General features: G+C 44.7%; 1 protein-coding gene across 1 annotated transcript in view; it reads right to left on the bottom strand.

The window, feature by feature from the left end:
* Window positions 1–22506, bottom strand: part of TTBK1 (tau tubulin kinase 1) — a 95054-nt gene that overhangs the window by 43722 nt on the left and 28826 nt on the right. The window contains exons 7-9 of the mRNA XM_009817764.2: window positions 7298–7363; window positions 5666–5758; window positions 4829–4954 (exon numbers count right to left, since the gene is read on the bottom strand). Coding sequence (XP_009816066.2) covers window positions 4829–4954; window positions 5666–5758; window positions 7298–7363 — 285 coding nt within the window. The remainder of the gene's footprint in view (window positions 1–4828; window positions 4955–5665; window positions 5759–7297; window positions 7364–22506) is intronic.

Below are 22506 nucleotides of genomic sequence, written 5' to 3'. Positions count from 1 at the left end.
AGTCTTTCCCAAATGCTCTGACAATATCCGGTAGTGACCGGATCTGAAAGGAAGAGGTCCGTGTACAAAGCTCTTGCGTTCCCACATCTGCTCTGGATGTGTACAAGACAGCCATTCTCTTACACATCACAGGTGATGTGATCACTTTTTCTTGGGTGAAATGCAATTCACAACCCACCAGCTGAGGAAATCTGATGGGCTCGCAAGCAAAGGCACACCAATTTCTATAACCTTCCAGGACCAAACGTCACCATTCCTTTTCTGATATTCATTGCAAAAAGATGGATCTTTGGGGAGAGAAGCCACCCGCCTCCCCAGCCATACCTGAAACTATCCCTCTACCAGTTGGACCCAGCATGCAACTGTAGTAGAAAAGGTTTTCATGCACCTTTCTCACACTACTACACCAGGGAAAAGGCATGTCTCTCTTGCTGTCAAGTGAGTCAGAAAACCCAAAAAAACGTTGCTCTAATGTCCACATCCTCCTGCTGTGAAAGTGCTAAAAGTTTGATCCTAATCATGAACCAATAATGACAGTGATCCGTTAAAGGGACAGGCCTGATGTCAGAGGCCATGAGCCCAAGAAGTATAAAAACACAAGGTGAAAGCAAGATCCATTACGTGATGGCTCAACTCCATTTTATTCTACCGTCACGTTCTTCGCCTATGCCTAGGCAAAGCTTGTGCCATCCATCCATCAGAGTAGTGATCTCCAGTCACACTTAGTGTTCAGTTACAGCCTGGTATCTCTTCTGACATGATCTCAGGGGCCCAGAACTGTGATAAAATCACCACTCGGCCTGAAGTGTGCTTAGCAGGATCTAAAGTGGCAAGGGAAGGCAGATGACTACTGACAAACGCTTTTTGATGGCTTGGCTTTGAGGCATAGCTGCCGACAGTTAAGAACTAGACAATTCCCATGGATCTAGAGCCACAGTCCACGACCAGGTGTGGTCTTGGCAACCTTCGCTGCCATGGGGAGTAAGTCCAGGAAGAACAGGCTCACCATCCCATCAGCTTCTCGGCCCAGCTAAGATCACTGGCTAAGTAAGAGTGAACCTGCTGCAGACACACGATGGAGTAATCCCCTTTTCCCCCCAAGGCAGGTGACTACTTGGATGCGGCAGAGCGTCAGCTGTAGGCCTGAGTGTTAGCACTGTTATTTCCATGCGTTAGCAGGATTATAATCTTCCCAGTCACAGCTGGTAGGGGAAAAAGACAGTAATGGGATTACTTAATTAAGGCAAATGAGAGATAATCATGGTGGCTAACAAGTGCAAAGAAGAAAAAACCCAATCACACAAGGGCAAGAGTGTGAGTAGGAGAACTGCAAAACTAGGAGACAGAGAGGAGAGAATTCAGACGAAGAAGCAGCCATAAGCCAGGCTCGGGGGTGGATGGAGAGAGAAATATGGCTCTGTGTCGTGGGAGAGGACTGGGGTTTTTGTTTGTTTTTTTTCTGTTTGGTTGGTTTTTTTAAACAATATGGAGAAGGAAGGATGGGGGGAGGGAAGTCATGGGGTCAGTGAGATGAAGTATCTGCATTGCCTTCCACCCCTAGAAGTTTTTTTCCTGTGACAGCGATAAAACAAGTCTGAAGACAGCGATAAAACAAGTCTGAAGACAGCAGATACAGTTGCTTTTTCCTTCATGCAACACTTGAGGTGTGCTGCACAATGGTGGTGAGGGCTCTAGGTGTATTTCTCTCCCTTTCCCATCCTTCACCCTAGCATATCTGCTTAGGTGGACAATTCCAGGTGCTGATGGTGGCAGAGCTGAAGAAAAAGATTGCAAACTTCAGGGCATGGACCACTTGGAGCAAGGAGGGCGGCAGCAGCGGCCAGTCCCCTATTGTCTGTCCCCATTTACAAAGGGGCAAGAAAGGAGGGGCTGACCCAGTACGGCTCTTCTTACATTCATGCCTGGCCTCTTTCTAAAGCCAAAAGCATCCTATGATATCCAGCATCCTGCAAAGCCAGAAGACATACATCAGGAGAAGTTAGAGATAACACATCAGAATTCAGACAGTGAGGGTGGAGGGAGCAGTCAGAATGATCTTATTATTGGATGCTCACATGCAGCATTTATGCATCATTCCCCACTTCAAAATGATGGACGTGGGAGAGGAAGGATTTTACCAGAACTTCATGCTACTGCAAAAAAAAAGCCAAAGCTTTACTTGGTGCATGGAGATGGGAGCAATCCAAACTGCATTGCCACTGGATAAAACAGAGAGAATATTAGAAAGCCTTAGGAATGGAATAGAACGTCGTAACTGCAGTTTATCACTTCATGGGCTATATGTATCTTGAACATGCAATGCTGCCAAGCCCCCACCTCACGAAGGTACAATTGGACAAGGTTCAGAGGAGGACACAAACCAAAGGTGTGGAGAGGTTTCCTTCTGGGCAAAAAAGCAAGTAAGTAGACTAGGATCCTTCGGTCTGGGCAAAAGAGTAACTGAGAGCAATACCATGGAGGTCTCTAAGATTCTGTGTGGTTGGGAAGTGGGAGAGGGGCTAGGGACCAGCGTTCACAGTTATGTCCAAGATGTAAGCGGCATTAAATAAGGCTGGCAGGTGGCAAGTTTAGAGCAAACAGAAGAAAGTAGTTCTTCTCACAGCAAGCACTTAAGCTGCGGCGCCTGCCGGTCACATGGTGGATGCTAAACGTTTACATGAATTCAGAAGGAGACTGGACAAGTTCATGGAAGACCAATTCATTGAGGGCTATGAAATACAGAGACATTTTTGGTTTAGGAGATTCTTACCCTCAAGGATCCTTGATTCTCAAGCTTTGGGAGTTTTCCGGGGAAATGTCACTGCATGCTCATTCTTCTAGAATCTACCCGCAGCCAACACTGTTGGAGACATGCTACGAGGCCAGACAAACCTTTCCTCCAGCCCAGTGGAGCTGCCCTTTCATTGTCATTTCCCTCAAAGAGGAGAACTCGGAGGTCGACTAGAGCTGGGTAGCTGTATGAAACACCAAACCTGTCCAGCTACAGGACAGCATTCAGAGTCATTATCCTCACCTGGTGATTAGCATATATCTTAAATTGAAATATATTAAAGAGCTAAGAAAGGAAATGGTGAACTGTAACTTCAAGTTATATTCATATATGTTATATTCTGTTGCCTCATTTCTAATCTTGTCATTCCAATTTTTAAACAAACCATTACTTATATATTACTAGACATACTTCCCCAATTTCCTTAATTCTCCTGAGGGTCTCGTACTGGTGACAAACTCAGATGCCATCTGATATACTTTTTAATCTTTCACAGTAATAAATCCAGATAAACCAATATAAAGACATCTCTGGAGCTGAGATGTTTGGAGAATTTGCTGGCTGGAATAGGCCTCCAAGTCAAGCTAGAAGAATCAGTGTTTGGTGGCAAGCTGCAGGTGCCAGACTTTTGTGGGGAGTCCCCTTTTGGAGGCTTCTTCCCAGAGCTGCACCTGCAAGAAACTGAAGGCAAAGAGGCAATTCACAGCTTCAGCCAAATCCCCTACTGCGAAGGAGCTGTTCGCAACTTGTACTGCACTAAAATCATCTGGAAACATCTTCCACTTCCATCTCAAAGATGGCTTTTCAGTACCGTTAGGACACAATTATTTTAAACTGAAATAGAATGTAGGAGGATGTAGGTTCAAAAGGAGCTTTGGAGATCTCTGATCCAACCATCTGCTCAAACCAGGGCTAACTGCAAAGTCAGATCAGGTTCCTCAGCCAGCTGGCTTTTGGAAATCCCCAAGGATGGAAATTCAACAGCTTCTTGAGGTACCTGTTCCATACTTAAGAACTCTCATTCTGATCCCCTCCTCCCCACCAGATTTAGTCACAATTTCCCTTGCTGCCCCTGAGAAAAGTTTGCCTCTATTCTCCCCACAACTGTCCTTGAGGCAGTGGAAGACAGCAATCAGATCCCCTCTTCGACTTATCTTCTCCAGGCCAAACAAATCCAGGTCCCTCAGCATCTCCTCGGTCCACCTCCACCCCTCTACAGCCCTCCATCTTAGCGGCAAATGTTATTTTTCCACTGTACTGTCCAGAAAGTATTTGCCTTTTTTCTTTCTTTCTTAAAAAGTTGTGGTTGCTATGCTGCAACACGTACGTGGCTGAAATACAAAAGCACTGTTGGAGAGAGTTTGCTGGAACACCCTCCTACCATTTTCCCACTCATTTGATGCGCTATCAACAGGAGCGGGCACTCATATAAGACTGCACAGATCTGCTAATAGAATGTTGTTTTCATCACTCTGGCTTTAATGTACAGAGAAAACCACCGTGATAAAAAAGGGACACAGAATCAAGTTGCCTCAGCTACACTGCAATAGTTGAGCTACTGTAACTGATCACATACATGCTGATAGCAAACAGTGAACGGGAGAAAAAGGTGTTAAGATGACTATTAAAGAAAGAATAATAGCCAAGGCCCATATGAGTCTGCAAGAAAACAAAGGGGTTGGTGTGAACTGTTGAGCTGTTGGCATAGGCTCTTTGCAGACTTTGGCAAGCTGTGCTAAAATTCTCTTACATTTGGAGTACCTCAAAACTTTTGTGTTTTAATGAAAGCCAAAAGTACTTTGTTGCTTGGGAAGAGCTTTCTGGTCTGGAGTACAGGATTACTTTGGACAGGGTGGTGAAAGGAGAAGAAAAAAACCTTTTGAGATGTTGAAGAACCGTACAGTCCAACCTTTTTCTCCTGACCCTAGGAGAGGGTATTCCTCAGTCAGATAGGAACACATGCATGGAAATGTTAGAAAATCCAGATGCCAATCCACAGTGCCATGCATCAGATTGGTAACAAAGAAAGGCTCCTACCTGATAGTCTGGCTTGGTGAAGTAGTCTAGGCTTGCAATATGATCCAGAAAAAGGTGGAACTCTGAAGGCATGTGTTTTAGCAGCATTCGGTGTTCATACTTTTCTTTTATCATGCCAACCTGCTCCTGGAAAAAAGAAAGTATCTCAGAGCCAAGAATCTCTTCTATTGCTTCATCTTCATAGTCTTATCCTTCCTGGAATAGCATCTAGTCTTATCACTCCTGGAACACAGCCTCTTCTTAGACCCAGCGCTGTGTCTACACACTTCTCCTGTTTGGTGTCCCTGGCAAAGCGAGGTTGGTCGCTGCAGGCAAAGGTCAAAGGGGAATCCCGAGTCGGAAACCCTCTTCAGAAGCTGTCCCTTTAGCAGAGCCTTCTGCGCAGGTGACCTATTTCCTTCCAGGGATTTTATTCTCTAGCACAAAGTATTTCCAAGACAACATGAACAGTTAGCTTTATTCTGTTTAACTTCCCAGTTGCAATTCCCATTTGGCTTGTTTGGCATGGCAAAGCGTTATCCTCCTGCCTTTCTAAAGGCTCTGTTTATTTGTCAAAAGCACAGCTCAGCCTTTCCACTTTTGTTGTTTGCTTTGCAAGAACAAAGTCAAAGTCACTTGATCAAATATGATTAACAACGTGCATAAGGAAATGTCTAGCTACTCCACATAAGACAAGCTCCACACTGTGCATCAGAACACACAAAAGCACGTTAGCATCTTGCAGCAAGATCTGATGAACAGCAGGCTCTGGGCTCTACTTCAGCAAAAAGCCGCGCTGAGCTGCAGGAGGAATAATAAGAGTCACACTATCTTACGCACAGGCACGAGGTTTCCTACCTTGTCTTTGATCTTTCGCCATGGAAGCTGACCAACCGCAAACTCCACCAACATGTAAAAGAGGGACCACAGATCATCATGTCTACCCATCTCCTGGAGAAAAGAGAGACGAAGACTGAGGAGCAAAGTTCCATGCTGCTCAGTAGTCCAGGTGTGCTCTCCAGATGAGCTACCTCATTTTAAAAAGCAGGAAGAGAAGTCATACTTCCCATTCAATGATTGAAGAAGCTCGATTAAAGACTCAAGATGCAAAATCAAGCATTTATTAAACTTGGCAAAGTCAATACAGTCACCTGAATAACCTTATTTGTTTTCCTTTTTGTAAATATGTTAGGAAAGAGTTTTTTATCTATACAACAAAGCACAAGTTTTCCATAGGACTCTCCCTCACTGAGTATATGGAAGTGGAATATTTATTAATGGCATGTGGAATAACCTAGATTAAGAAAAAAACTGTGTGTAGAAAGTCTTTTTTATTATTATTTTTAAGCTCAATATCATTCAAACTCTTTTCACAACACAGCATTTACTCAAGGGCTTTTGCAAAACACTTGTCATCAAGCACCACCACAATTTACAGATTTATAACATTTCCACACACCACTCTCCTCCTGGCCTAGCAAATTGGAAATGGAAACATGGGGATTAAGGCTGGAATTGTCAAAGCAAATGAAGTCATTTCTGGTGCTCAACATCCAGCATCTAGAACACGATTTCTCAGAATAGCATGTATTATACAGCAATTTTTGTGTCTAAATATACCTTCAGCTGATGCCAGCTACAGCTGGCACTACTCAGCTCTTCCAAAAATTATCCCTCAGGTTTCTCAGTGTCTCCCAGGAAACAGAATGAGTTCGTAATGGCATTCAACTGCCCTCCCCACATCACCCTTTCCACCTTCTTCAGACAATAACTTCTCTCCCTAAAAATCTGGAAACTTCCTCCTACATCCCAGGTCATCCTACAGACTCATCCCAAATAAGGCCAGAAACCTGGAGGTAATGCAGGAGGGCTGATAGTTTCCATCTGGCAAGCGCTTAGCAGCAGATACGGACGACTTACGGTTTACTGTCTGCACAGGAACATTACTGAAATAGGACAAACAAGTGTTTTGAGAAGAATGTTGGATGAGACTTCTGGAAGCGTTCAGAATGAAACAGGCCAGACACTGTGTAAGTAATGGCTCTTCTCAGGGAAAAATAAACCTAGCTTTCACTCGGTGGCTCTTCACCTGACGGCATGATGTTAGTATTAAAAATTCCAGGCGGAGAATGGATTTGGGGACCTGGCACTTGCTAACTCACAGCCAAGTTCTGCTAGAAAGTAGCAGCAAGCAGCCTGGCACTTAACCTGATTTCCACTTTAGCGTGGGGGTTTTTTTGCCCCTTAAAAAGTGTCTGATAATGCAATAATTACCATTATTAAGGCTGCCATCTAGAGAGGAACCAATAACTGAATCATCGTTTTCATTTTACAGTCAACAGCCTTGACCACCTAATGGAATTCATCTGATATACTAACTTCTGTAGGTAACAAATCAGAACTCACGCCTCTTACTCCTCTGCTCCTGAAAACGGGTTTCTGAGGAGAAATAACCTTGCTGTTAACTCCTTATAATGCAAAAATACTCACTCGGTTTTTGTGTGCATTCACCGAAGCGTAGCGGACTGTTCCTCGAAAACCAGCAACGTTGCGAGGCTGCAGGGAGACAACAGAAAATCTCAGCGACAGAGCAGATTACTAAACCCCTGTGCAGCTAACTCCCGAGAACTCCTCCTCTACACTGTTGTTTTGTACGCACCCCAGGGATACAAAGCTCTTACTGCCTTTATCTGCTCTAGCAGCCAGCTAAACAGACAGCATTCTCCAGTCCCGCTTTCCTAGAAGAGCTTATTTTACAGAGAGGGCAAGGTGGTCACAGTGATAGGTTAGAATAGTAATAGTCTAGGCATAGAGGTAAGAACATTAGCCAAGGTCATATTTTGCTTTTTAAACTCCAGGTCCAGGGAAAAGCTAGTAAAGAAGCTCAAGTGTAAAACTGAGTCGTGCATAACATGAGCTAAGCAAAGCCTGAGGGCAGCCTGATCGGGGCAGGAGCGGGGATCCCCTACTCTGACGCAGGGCAGATGACCACACGCGTCTGCTGACGCTGCTTGTCAACGTCCTCTCTAAGCCTTAAACAAATTAAGAACCTCTGACTGAATTTCAGAGTTCTTGCTTTTTTCCAGATTCTTCCCAGTATATCCCACACCATGTATCTTTATTTTCTCTTTCTCTGATTCTCTTGTTCTTTGTGTCCTCGGGAAGCGAAGGCTTGATACAGCGGCCTTGGGAAGAAGGCAGTCCTCCTGTGACTATTCCTTCCTTCCGGAGGTTTTCTCTGTTCTGGGCGCTGAGCAACTCTTTCCACTGCTGCCTCCACAAGAACATCAGACTGTGTGAGCTCACTTACTGAAGATGCCATTGTTCTGAAAAAATTGCCTTTAAATAACGACATCCACCAAATCCTTTCAGCTGAGCTAGAAGCACCAGAGTTAACAGCAGTGCTTTCAAAATTCACGCGGCAAAGCCAGGTTCAGGCCCAGATATCTTCCATCGTAAGGCTGAGCTCGCGTCAAGAACTAAACATACTCATAATTAAGATCCTACTCGTGCAGAAATTTGAGTACATTAATAACAGCTCTAACTGGGTAACTTGTCCCACTTAGGTCAGTCGATTCACGTTTGTTCTTTCAGCTGTGCCTATGCTTTTAGAACTAAGCCTACAACCCCGTACTTTTGTTCCAGGGCACCCTTCTGCCAGTTTAAATACGTACCATTCAGTTGTTTCCTTTTGGGTACAGGGAGGTTCCCCCGAGTTTCAATACTCTCAGAAAGAATAAAACTTCAAACGTGTTTTAAACACATTCACCAACACCGTGCCACTAACACACACCGGAACGGTGTACAATGCAGCTTTTAAATTATAGTGACTCCAAGCAAAAAAGCTACAAGTCTATCTTACAACTCCTTTACGTTAATCGAATACTCCACAAGGAGAACCCGTATGCATATCCCATGCACTTAACGCAGCATCTGATCTTGCAGTACGCCACTGTGAGCTATAAGCTACTTATTTAGCAGCAGGTAATAGTCGAGATAGATATTATATTCACGATCATGTACCTCATTCCTCCTGAAGCACACAGAGGATTCCCACTGACAAATGACTGCAAAATATTTCTCCGAATTCCAGTGAATTCACTGATGTGAGCTCCTGAAAAGCAGAATACTGCCCACTGGAATACATCTGTTGGAGTCAGCCATCGCCGTAAATGTCCTCTACGTATTCAAAAGCAAGAGGACATTCCCCTTCTCCGTTATGAGTGGAAGCTAGTGTATTTGGATACTTTTCACAAGCCACAAAATAAGACCACATTGTGAACAATTCGAGCGTGTAACCCGTAATGTTTTCAAAACAACTATTGTTCAATGTTTGCAGTCCATGGGAGTTTGCTTTCACATTCTTTCCCTGCTTCAATGTCTTCAGTTATCAACGGTGTACGTACCAAACCAAGTACTCCATGTGCTGGTTTTAGTACCATTGGCAATGTCTCCAAAAATCTTTTTAGATCAATACTTACTATTTTTGGCGGACAGGCTATCTTTGCAGTCTTTAATTATTCTGAAAGCAACTCTAGGCAGTTTGCAAATGTATTCCTCTCCTCTTTCAGGAGCAAACCAAAAGCCCAGCCATCTTTTAACCGTGCATCTGTCCCACAGCCAGCATGAAACGGCTCACCAAGCCAGTCCTGCAGCTGAACCCCAAGGGCTCGCTCTCCAGTCCTCTCTCATGTGGTACCTCAGCGGAGGGAGAGCACTGCAACTGAGCAAGACTTTGCAATTGTTTTGACAGGACGTTCAGAGCTTTGAACAAAACAGGCAGATGCGAACTGTGTTAACAGCATCTTTTTCTCATGAAGGTTTCACCTCTGTTAACCATATTTGACTGCTCTGCCAGTCACAAGGCAATTCGTCATGCCTTTTGACTGTGTCACTAATCACTGCAATCAATATTTCCGTGGCTGTGGAGAAACCTTGGTTTTCATCCAAACAAACAGCTCCTGCCTGAGCATTTATTGTAGCACATGCTGTATACCCAACTGCTATTGACTTTTCTTCTGAATTCATCAACGTTAATTTTCCGGATGAATTCTTTACACACTTCATTTCTTCCAGTTAATAAATTTCATCCCACTGCTGCATTGCCCAGCAGTGGAAAAGAGCCGGGATAAAGCATCCTCGCTGTCCAGACCGGTCCACATTTAACACAGAACTGAAATTGTAACAGTTAGGTATGGAATCATGTATAACGCAACTGATTTGAATCCCAAAACCGATAAGAAGGCAATAAGCTAGCAAGCTGAAATACAGTTTTAAATGATGCATGATTTCTTTTTTAATTTTTGAACATCAGTTTTACTATCAAAAATGTTACTCAGGGTAAAGTATATCTCTTCCTGCATTCAGATTGTGTCTAGCACAAAGCTAAAGTAATCTATTACACAGAGCTGTCAGGGAGATGACGGAGATACGAAGTATATTGCATTGTGTTAGAAGCTTGGTTTAAAATGAGTTTTAGCTTGGGAGAATGTGTTAGATCACTACCACAGAGCAAAAATTATACTCTGTGTTCCTTTCAATATATTAGCAAGGTACACTACCGCACAGACAAAGGCAGAATTAGGTAACAACATCCTGTGTGAAGTGGATGCACCGTTCCAAACTGTGCTCCTTCGTACCCATCAGCTTTTCATCATTCTCCAGTTCAAACACTCATAAACATTTGTATTTTAAGTGTCAACAGCGTCTCCCTTACGATTCACATGATGTCTGTCTTTCCTGTATATGCTCCCTTCATTTCAGGAGTGCTCGTATTCCCTCGTTGATCTGAGTTCCTGCTCCTTACACCACGTTCATACACCGAGATTAAAATTGTTCCTCTTGCCTCCCTGGTCCCTAGATTGATATTTTGAATGTCCTGGCTTCCAGCTTCCTTCCTACAAACTTCTATTTGGATGCCAGTACTTTTCTCCTCCCGTTTCTTATGCCTGGGGTACTCTCATGGAACATGACCGCTGGTTCCTCCCCAACTTTCTGGACGCCTGTGCAAACACCTCATGAGAGCCACCACCTTTGCCACCACCCTGGCAGGCCTGCTGTCATCTCGGATCATTAACCCACCTCTCCCGGAAACAGGAAAAGGATTTCCAGCAGTAAGAAAATGAAAAGGAAGTTAGCGCAGAGCGAAGAGAAGGTGGTACGGGAAGAGAGGAAATGCCACAGATCATGGGAAGCACTTGGAGATATATCTTGGATTGACATGACTTGTTGGAAAAGTTGTGATAAGAAGGAAAAGTGAAAGGAAGCTTTAACTGAACTAAAAGGAAGTATCTCTGGGACTTCTGGGAATCTCCTGCATCCATCAGTTAGGCTCAGGGGGGTGACGCAGGGATATGCATCTCCACCTCTTCTGTGGAGACAAATTCTGCACCTCTTACACGCGTTTTGACATGCTGATTTAAACAGCAGCACTTCGTAGAATCGTTAATGACAGTAGCATATTTTATCCCAACGGGGAGTCACAAACGACTAGAGGAAGCTGGAGCCAAAACCGTAAGATGAGCGAACTCCCCTCCCCTTGCCCCCGAAACCACAGAAGTGACAAAATCACAGTCTCGGGCACCACCCAAATGTCTGCCAGCCCCTCAGGCAGAATCCCAAGTGTCCTCTGCATCACATTTAGGGAGCTGTCACGATCCTGCTGAAAGACAAACATATCATGAGGGAAAAAAGAAAACCAGGTGTAATTCGGACCTCCATATATAACAAAAGCACAAAACAAAATGAAAACCCAGAAGCATGGTGATGGCTCACTCACAACTCATAGCAGAGATGGTTACGAGCAGCGGATGGGAAGCCAACGCATCAAACACAGCCTCAAAAGAAGAGCCCAAAAGAACTGTAAAACAGAGAGAAACCCAAAGAAAAACATGATAAAAACCAACAAAATGAGAAAAAAATTAAACAGAAATGAATTAAAAAACAATTCAGTATTGTATCCCTCCAGAAACCTGGGTCTCTTGTTTAGCTGTTGCCATCTCCCAGCATCCTTCCCAGGGCTGTGGGCCCATGCCGGATTTAGTTCCGCTTGGACACAAAGCGCTGAGTGAGCCTGTGTGGTTTGTAAGTGCTTTGTCAAGTGGTGAGAGGGGTCCCTCTAGAGACTAACCTCCCCCTGCTCACGTATCACACCTAGCAGTAGAAAACGCAAAGTTGGGAGCAGAGGTGCGTACAGCCTAACCACAGGTCAGTTGTATGGCTCGACCGTGATTTTCCTTCCTGCAGTTACCCGATGCCTCCACCTCCCTTCCTCCCCCATCAAACTGATCTAATAACCAGCAAGGGGATTTGCTCGTTCTCATCTCTTGCCCTTCTCAACCCAGAGCAAGTTCTAACGTTAGCGCATAAGTTCCTAAATACGAACAGAGATGTCCCCTTCCCATTTGAATTGTCATGGGTTCCCACCCGAGATATTTGGCTGCTTCTGCAGCCACCGCCTTGCTTTCTCACCAGCGATCTCCGCACAATCACTGGCTCGCCAACTTTACAGGCTTCACAGCTGCCAACTTCAGGCATCTCACCCCTCCCTGCTGACTGCTCCAGTGCTCCACCTCCAAACAGCGGGGTCTCCGCCGTCTGTGGCGGGATGCAGCATGGTGGTTTGAAAGGCAGCAGAATGAAAGTCAGCGCTGCTTTTGGGCAGTCACTGTGACTTGAGATGTGACTTGAGAGAGACATCTCACTGTGAATTGAGATGTGAGATGGAAACACAACGGCCACCCTGACCAGAGGCAAGAGTTAATATTATAACGTATTATAGAACCTTAAAACTCAATTCAGTAAACTGAGGAAAGACCTCGGCTGAGAGACTTATTCCAACAGAAATCAACTAATCGAAAGCAATCAACCCAATGGAGTTTCTTATTTGAGTCTTAGTATTCCTCTTCCCTAAAAATGCGCAAGTTCTACGAATTCTGTAGATTTTGCATGAAATTTAGTTTTGAAAAAGTTACTTAATAGTCGCCTACTGTTCTTTCCAAAGCAAAAGACCCAAAGGAGAAGAGTTAAAATGCCATTTTTCCTTCTTTACCTCAGGAGAATTCAAGATTTCCAGTTGATGTTAACACCAGAAAAGACCAAGGTAATAATTTTGTCTTTCTGAATAGTATGCGCCAACCATCTCATCACGTGATTCCTGCGCCAGAACTCGTGCTGGAGATGAGGATGCCTCTTCTCACGTTAGAAATAGGGCTAAGAATGAGCATTTTTTAATCAAAAGATTATTCCAGCTGTAATCCTATTATTCAGTTATCATACAACTTTTAAAAAGAGAATTTTGGCCTCAGAGCTGCACTTGTTTCTTACATACACGGTCCCACAGGGGAAGAAGTAGCACAGAATATCCCCGTGGAAAGCATGGGGAGCGCTAAGTGAGAAAGATAAGTTTTTCACGTGCTGTACCACAGAGCAGGGGAACCACTGAAATGGAAATGTTTTGGAGAGAATGTGAGTCACATCTCGTTTGGGATTTACAGCTCATAATGCTTTCCTGGAGTCAGATGGAGAAGATGGTCCTTTTCTACCAAAGAAAGAAGACAAAAGACAGTCGTGGCAATCACTGAGATGCAGCAGAGCTAAGTTCAAATCTCCCCACTCCTTGGACAGACATGAAAACCACACGTCCCTCCTTCCAGAGTACACCCTCACCCCGAAGCCACAGGGTGCTTTGAGATGCAAGTCTAAGAACATCCATGTTGGAAAGGATCCCTTGTTGGAAATATTCCCCCCGGAATATTTGAATATTTATTACCAAGAGAGAGAAAGTGTATGACAGGCACTCTGTAACCTGGCAGCAAATGCACTTACCTGACAGAGGGGAGACCTGACCTGCAATCCAACTCAACATTCACTCGCCAAGGAGTGAAGCCCCTGTTCCCTCACCGCCGGACACAGTAATAGTTTTCCGTTCCTCTCTCTGTAGTCCAGTGGGAAGAATAATCAGAGCTTCAAGTGGAACAGCATCGACCAGAAGGAATGACACATTCAGGCGTACCATATCCCCCCTGCAGCTTGGCAGTAAGGGCACTCGGAAATGGAAAACGGGATCTCAGTTCCCTGCAGGCATATATGGGATTTGAACCTGAGCTGTTCTTCCTTCTCCCTCACCCCTGTAGCACAAGAGCTCTAACCAGAGAGCTGCTACATAAAATAAAATCACCAACAACCCGATGTAGATGATCTGAGGTCACTCACTGAAGCAGGGCTTCCAGGGGAGGGAAGCAGAGAAACAGCTAGTTATAACAAGATACAAGAGTCCCTGCTTGCTAACAGATTCTCAGATCCATCGGCTAGTCTGCTTTTCATACATTTCATTTCAACTGCACTGGCTTTTAGTGTTTTAAATCAGAACATTAACTCCCTTCTCAAGTCCAAATTCACTACTCCAACAATGGAAGTAACAACGAGAACCTTTATGTAATTTTCACGATGATCTGTTTTATAAGTAACCCATTCCCACGGAAACGGCATTTCTATAACATATTAAATGTGCAATACTTTTAAAGACATAGGTCCGTTTTTTTTCCTTTTCCCCAGCTCTGTGTGCTTTTGCATCTACTGCAAAATGTTCACCTCCTGCATAACATTACAGCTTTACATATATTTCAAGTACAAAGTAAGTATAAAAGCTACCGGGCTTCTACGTTTGAATATTTGGGGTCTTAGGATGTAGGAGTTAATATCCTTTGTGTTATTTTATAGCTCACTTAGTAGAAGAACATACCATACTCTCCTCTTCTAATACCTTGTTCACTGCAGCAAAGTTTATTTTTAACACTATGCGCAGACGTTTGGAAAATAAATACCTTTTTCTCAATTAGCTGACACATTTCTGCAGCCTTCATCACGCTCGTCTAAACAGGCTATGCACTGTCCTGCCTACAGCATCGTCTTTCTGCCCACCGACTCACAGAGCCGCCCTCGCACATGAACAGTATCTTCAGCAAAGCACTGCAAACTACTGCAGTGCAGTCTGAGCCACGAGGAGATCGCGATCTAATCAATGGGCTGCAGCTGACAAAGCTAAAAAAACGCTTGCTGAGCATAACAGCCCCGTGTCAGATCCTGCAGCGGCAGAGAGACTCCAGGAAAAAACACCGCCGCTCCTCTATTTTCAAGCTGCCAAACCCTCGACCGCTTTCAGGTAGTATTTGCGGAGCCACAGGAAACACGTTTCTGAAGGCAGGGTATCACAGACAGAGGAAAAGTATAATGCTTTCGGTACCGCATGTTAGCGACAAAACTAGCGGACCTGAACAAAGACCAGTGGGATCAAGGAGTTATTGTCCAAAACCTGGCCCACATTAGCCCAGAAGACCTTCATGACTCAGAAAACCTCCACTATACACACGTATGTTCTTCATCATATTATCTGTATAACAGCGTTTATGCCTATTTTCCCCTCCAAGATCAAATTTTCTTCTTGGCCTTAGTTCTCCGTATCAAACACGTTCTGCTAGTCCAGCTCTCTCCTATAAAAATTAACGCAACATGAAAATTTTGACTTGTGTGCTTTCTAGAGAAGATTACTTCCACAAATTTAAAAAAAACCCCCACTTTTCAATTCATTCCCCGCTTGCTTAGCTCTGTCGTCCTAAGATGGGGGTCAGCACTGACTGCTTATACTGCTGCAAGGCAAAGGGGGGGTCGTACAACCAGGACATCACAGTGAATAGAACTGCTCATGTCTCTATCTGAACCATGGCAGAAGGTTGCATCTAGAGGAAAGAATAGTTAAATCCCTAGAAAAGCTCTCTGCATCCTGTAATATCAAATTTGTTATGGAAGGTCTTGGGATTCACCCCAAAAATGGCCTTTTTCATGGGGTGGGTGTGTGGAAATCACAAAGAGAAAACTAGACTTGTTTCTGAGAAGAGTACCTTCTGCATCTAAAAGCACTTATGAACTAGAGCGGAACTAAGAGATAGCCTCCATAAGCCATCTCTTCTTAAGCAGATGTCCAAACCGTCCATGACTGAGAAACACACGGCTTGAACTACTGCCCGCTTCAAACCCCCTTGGATGGGAACCCTCGCGCTGATAACGAAGTACATAACACACCAGCATAACCATATGAAAAACTATGCTTCCTTATCACTAAAGCCATACGATAGCACAAACCCTGGGAAGATCCCGTGGAGAAAAAGGTATCGTGCGGTGTGGGAGGGTGCAGAATGTAAGCTTGAAAAACAAGGACAGTGGCCTTGGATGAGGCAACTGGGATTCTTTAGGTATTAAGGGAAGGAAAAACTGCTCCCTGTGTATCAGTTGTCTGGACAAAGGCCAGACTGGTCCAAGACACCACTGCCCCCAAGCTACTTAAAATTCCCAATTTTCTTCTCCAACGAGGCAAAAATGGGGTGCAGATGTTCTGCAGGATGACCACTGATATGGAAGAGAACACCAGTTCTTTCTTTTACCTCCATTTTTCAAATGTTTATAAACAGATTTTATATCTACCCTGGGCTAGTTTGCCCGCGTGCAACCACAAAGTGAAGCCACCGCAAAAATCTCGGGGGAGAGGGGTTGAAAAGCAAAGCGCCCTAAAGCAAGCTCTTATAATAGCTGATGGCAGAGATGGCCTATACCTACAACTGCTGCTAGCATCACGCTATGACCAACACAAAGAGAAAGGCTCTTTGCAAGAACAAGGCCAAGAGATATTCAGTCCACCTCAGAGCAGTCTAAAGTTCTCTCGCAGGCGTGCTATGAGAACTCTGAAAAGCCACCCCCATCTCATCAAGGGTCACAACAGTGATCTCCGATTTGTCCTGTATTCCTTTCCCAACGACTTCTGATGTTTGAGCACCTTCTCGAAAGCTGTTGAGTATCAAACCCATGTTTTCATGAAGCTATTCCATAACATCAAGGTCTCACTTATCGGTGATACCTGTCAGCTCAGAGGCTGCTATCATATATGTGAAATTGGAACTGTTCTCACCCCCCCCAAACACACACCATGAGCATCACCTTTCATCCACACAGAATTTCAGCTGCCAGTTTATAGCCCCCCCACTATTTTCTATAGCTGGCCCTTACCTTTACCAGAGCACGCTCTGCCCCATCGCCGACCGGCACACATCTTCCCAATGCATGCTGACTACCTGTGGCAGCAGGTGATGCCTCATAAATAAATGCATCCCTTTATTGGTTTAAATTCACCACCTATTTCACTGACTATCTTGTTCCTGTGTAACCAAAGAGAACAGAAGCGCTCTCGTTCACTTCTCAAGACTTTATAGTCTTTTACAGACTTTTTACAAAATTCCTTTTATTCATCTTCCTGCTCAGCTTATAAGCACAATCTTTTCGATCCCTCTTCACGTGAGTTTGTCATTACTGTCTTCTGAATACTGTTTAGATCTGCGATACCTTCTTTGAAACCGGACAGGTGGTATCTTACGCATCATCAACTGCTATCTTATCCAGATCTGTATAAAGGCACTAAAAAAAGGTTTTGTAGCTTTCATCATCCTATTCCATATGGATCATACCAATTGCATCACTGGCTCAATGCATCTCATCTGCTAACCTGCCTCCAGCCCTACGGAAGGTGCTTCTGGATATGCTACAGGTAGGGTACGTCTAGTTGGGCTGACACAGTCCCTTTGCGTTCTGTTTAATCTGGCACGTGCAATACTAATTTTTAAAAGGTGTAATGTTGGTTCAGACCCCACGCACCAGAACGAATACTTGAAACTCTTCAGAAGAACAAAAATCAGTAGAAACGTGGCTAGCTGGGATGTAATTAGGAAAAGTCTACACAGCTTTTCTAAGGGAAAGTAGCATAACCACCAACAGTGTTCTCTCTGAAGCATTTGTGCATACAGAGAAGAGCAACCTAGTCCATACAGTACCTCTGAATTTTCAAAAACATCAGCCCCTGAGAAAGTCCGTACTTCAAGAAACTACACTGCAAAAGACCCCGTGTCTCTCTCAATTGAGCGGTGGCAATTACAGTTGTCCTTTAAAGAGGCAACAAACTCTTAAAGACCTGCACACAATGAGAACTTTATGATACAACCCAGTCAAAGTTGCGTTTTCGGTTTCCCCTCTCCTGTTACATTATTTGTCATATCATGAGACAAGAAAGTTTTGAGCTCAGCCAAATCCAGAACCTGATCTCCTTTGGATCAAAGTTTAACTGTGAGATTCTGGATGTTTAACAAAAACTTTGGCATGAAAAGCATGAAAATTTCCATTTAATTTTTCCCTCTATTTATGGCATTTATAAGCAGCACAGTAAAGAGATAACTAAACAGAGCTGTAGCAGTTGTGACAGCAGTTAGCAAAACAAGGGTGCGAAGGGGTCCGGAAACTTTGCTAAGGACAACGTGGGCCTGACTGAGGCTGCAGTGATGGTGGTGATGGGCCACAGTGCCTGGTCCCCCGCACGGGCTGATGCAACCATCTTTAGCACATTGGAGACCTCAACGCGGAAAAAGCCCCGAAGGAAGGATGCGGCCCTCCACACTGGGCTGCAGAGAGCACCTGGTACCTCTGCAGTGGCCTCATTTCTAGGAGAAGTGCTCTGGTTGAGGTGGGGAGTTGCCAGGTGAAGAGCTGCGGTGAGGTGGGAAAGGAGGTGAGCGGACTGTGTAGCCTCGGGGAGGGTGAACAAGAGATCAACAGAATCTTCACAGAACCTCTGAAAGTGAAGATCATGAACCCTGCAACACACGGAAGAAGGGACAACTAGCAGTTACGCTCAAAGGAGCAATAGATGGAGGCTCCCAAGAGGAGGGAAGTAGCAGCAGAAGGGAGGCTCCTGCTCCACACGCAGATCTGCAGTTGCAGAACACAATTCCTAACCTGGGAACTGGTGAGGAGAAACGAGACCTGCCAGGGGAGCCAGCTGAGCCTGCACCAGACGTCCGCACCAAGAAGCAAAGATGAGTGATGGTCACTGAAGGCTCCTTCCTGCAGGAGATGGAAGCCACATCTACTGGCCTGAGTTGATGGCTCAAGAGCTTTGTGGCTTGTTGGGGGCCTGGATATGGGATGATATGGACAGATTGCCAAGTTCTGTGTGGCCCTCGGACTATTAACCCTTGCTGCTCATTCATGGGAGCACCAGAAGCACCTGCTTTTCAAGGGGTGACCTTGAGGATAACTAAGAGTGACTACAGATCTGGGGGCCCAGGTGTGTCTTCCTAAATCCTGCCAGTGAGTGGGAATGACTTAGGTAGAAGTGGATGCATCCTGCAAGTCAACACCTAGCTATCAAAACCAAGGCTTTGGCTTCTATGACCATGGGTCCCTCTTCAAGGAAAAGGACTGCTGGTGAAAGAAGGGACCCCTCTGACAGAGTGGCAAGAGTATCTTTGCGAAGGCTTTGCATCTAGGCTTGCTAACCTAGAGAGGAGGGCTTAAAGCAGGTACAATGAGAGAGGATTACTGTCACCTGAAGAGAAATGGAAGAACGGAGGCTGTGAGGAGGTGGCTCAGGAGAGGGTGACAGAAGCTCTCAGGCCTCCCCTGGGAAAGCAGCACAACTGGTGGCCCACCTCAAGTGCCTGACCACAAACACCTACACATGTGAAACAAACAGGAGTTAGTGGTCCACGCGCCATTGCAAAACTACGATCTCACTGGGATTACAGAGACTTGGCGAGACAGCTCGCACGGCTTGAGTGCTGCAATGAATGGAAAGAAGGACTAGGAAGGCAAGGAGGCGCGTTGCCCAGAAGTGGCTTGAATGTATGAAGCTCTCTTTGGAGCAGGCGATGAGCCAGTCACTACTGATGGGTAAGTGATCAGCACCAACAAACACAGGTAATGTAATGGTAAGCATCTGCTACTGACTGCCGGATCAAGAAGAAAAAGTAGAGGAAGCCTTCTTTAGACAACTGAAGGAAGCCTTGCAATTGCAAGCCCTGGTACTCCCAGGGCTTGAATAACTCTTGTGTCTGCCTAGAGAGGCAACATCTCAGGGTGAAGCAATCCAGGAGTTTGCTGGTGAGCATTGAGCAGAACCAGAAAAAGAAGAAACGAAGGTTCAGAGTCACAAAAAAAGGACAACAGTGAACAGGAGCACAGTTTCTTCTCTCCGGCATTAGATCATTCACCTGAAGTTTGGAAGTCTCAGGTTCAATAACCTCCTTTCCTACAGGAGTTCCTGCATGCTCACCTGACAGCAGAGTACCACAAACATTGCGTATTTAAGCCACACGCAGAACGGGAGCAGACATATTGCGATCTCTCTCACTGAAGCTTTACAGTTTTGCACAAAATTAAGACATATTCCCTAAAAAAAGGGACCTCAGGTGTCTCACAGCCCTGGAGATGGCCCTGTTTACTGTGACTAAGTAATTTTTCCACTCTCGGTTTCAGTAAACATGTAAGTATTGGGCACCAAAGATGTTGCTAAGGGTAATGGACCAGGAATACTTTGTGAATTATCACTGACAGTGCTCCCTTGAGCAATGGGCAATCCCAGGTCAAACATACCCTGCTGAATACAGATCACAGACCTTAACCAGTATTTGCCACCTTTCAAACAGGAAAGAGTGGGGCTTGGCGGGGCAGGGAGGAGCAGGAAAGAAATCAGCATCTCCTCTAGCAGGTTTGTCAAGCTGCCTGTCTTCTCCTTCATTTCCCTGTCCTCACAAGTGTTTGAAAACAAAACCCTCTGGAAAGATTAAATTTTCCTGCACTAGCAGTCTGTCCTACTTATCGTAATAGCCAGAGTCCCTCCTGCTAGCCAGGACGTTGACTCTGATCCGACCGCCAGAAATGCTGATGGTAGCCAAAGTAACAGCCTTCAGCCAGGCCCTAAGCAGTTCTCAACACACAATGGACACCGAACGGCTACACGACTGATGCGCATCTGCTCTGGCTGTCCAAAGGAGTAACTATCAAAGACTGACTTCTACAGCCCTCAGAGAAGTATCAAGTAATGAGACTGTTGAGAACAGCTGAGCTCCCCTGACTCTTAACAGAGGGAAAAAAATTGTTGCTGATGCTTCCATACACACCTTCTGGCCCCAACCATCTTCTGTCCTTACAGTGCAATGCGAGTTCCTACAAACCGTTATCCAGAAGATTTTGCAACATCTGGCAAGGGGCAAGTGGGAGAGGGGCGAGACCATTCCCATGAAAGCAAATCTGTGAGACAACAGCTTTTCTCCAAAGAGTACCATTTGTGCTAATATTAGCATCCCACATAAGACAGATCAGTTTTGTTTTCCTAGAAGCACAGAATAAATTCAGATTCAGAATAAATTTGGATTTAGTTAAGCCAAGTGGCCCGTAACTTTACAAATGCCGAGCAATCAAGGTGAACTGTCAAGTAGCTATCCTCTGTAAAAACATACAAACCAAAGACACAGTACTCATCAGAAGCTCAGCAGAGTCATGGCTCTCTAGGTGAAAGCTGCTGTGGTAGCCCTTGAAAGAGGGTCTGGAAAGCCAGAGCAGTAACAGCTGGGGATGGAGGGACTAATGCTCAGTGAAGATCATGGAGAGTAGGAATGATCCCACCTCAAAGCTTTAATCAATCTCCAGAAAATCAGAATGAGACCTTTTTAGTGACAGCCTATGCTATCTGCCTACTAAGGAGCTCCTTGCCTTTTCATATAAAAAAAAAAATAATTCCTACTGTTTTGGCATCAGTGAATTGCACATAAAAAAATAAATACATAAAATCAGTGCCAACACAGCTTTCTAGAGGATTTTGCTCCACAGAATCACTGGCTTTTCCCTTTTTTCAAAATAGAAAAGTGACCAAAAATAAGAAGGCAAAAGGTAAGTTAAAAAACCCAACGAAAACACCACCATCCTAAAGGCCAGGCCCATTATCTGTATTACTAGCCAGTCATTCAGGGTCTTTCTGAAAAGCTGACAAGCAAGACTGAGGTTCTGAGTTTCAGAGGATGTGAAAATGGCAAATACTTTTCATGGTATTATTCATAAAGTATGCTAATGCTTCTGAAACTGTAGGAAACTGCACAGAGCAGAAAACGTCTGTTAATAAATGAGTATGACTGAAAGCAAAACTCAGACACGCTGCCAGAAAAAGAGAAAGCGAGCTCCTTCCCCTACCTATCTCGTGTACCGTACCTCAGAACCAAATCACAAAAAAACTAGGCTCACGATGATCACGTTAGAAATCTGGGAATTGTATTCTTCATGGATAAAGGAGCCGAAAGAGAATGGAGAAAGAAGAATCGACCTTACTGGCTTGAAATAATCTCTTTGGTGAAATGAACGACAAATTTCATAATGAAAAAAACCAACACCACCACAAAAAAATCTCATTTCACTTGTCTTCATACCTCCCTTCAGCCCCATCTCCTTCCTAATCCTCAGCGCATTATTTGGGCAGCAATCACACCATGCTTCCCCAGGGAAATGTCTCAGTCCGGTAAGCGGGACTCAACAGCGGTATCCAGCAGCAGGGACACACGAGGATCGAACAGCCCAGTGACTATAGCATAATGTTAACAGGGATGGATGGAAGTAAATATTTATGTATTTTTTTATTGTATCATTTTTGTCAAAGCCTCCCACGCCACACTTCGGGTGGTGAGAATAGGCACAGTAGGTGTACGAGACTGTACCCCGTATGATCCTCCCGCATCCCAAACAAACCGAGACTTTTTACCACAATACTCCCACCCCTCTGGGGATCCCCGTGCCAATTTTCAGGAAAAGATTATGTGTCATTAGTCCTTCTATGA

The sequence above is a fragment of the Gavia stellata genome, chromosome 37 (genome assembly GCF_030936135.1).
Source record: "Gavia stellata isolate bGavSte3 chromosome 37, bGavSte3.hap2, whole genome shotgun sequence".
In the NCBI taxonomy this organism is placed as follows: Eukaryota; Metazoa; Chordata; class Aves; order Gaviiformes; family Gaviidae; genus Gavia; species Gavia stellata.
The sequence above is the reverse complement of the archived record's forward strand: the minus strand, read 5'-3'. Positions and strand labels throughout refer to the sequence as shown.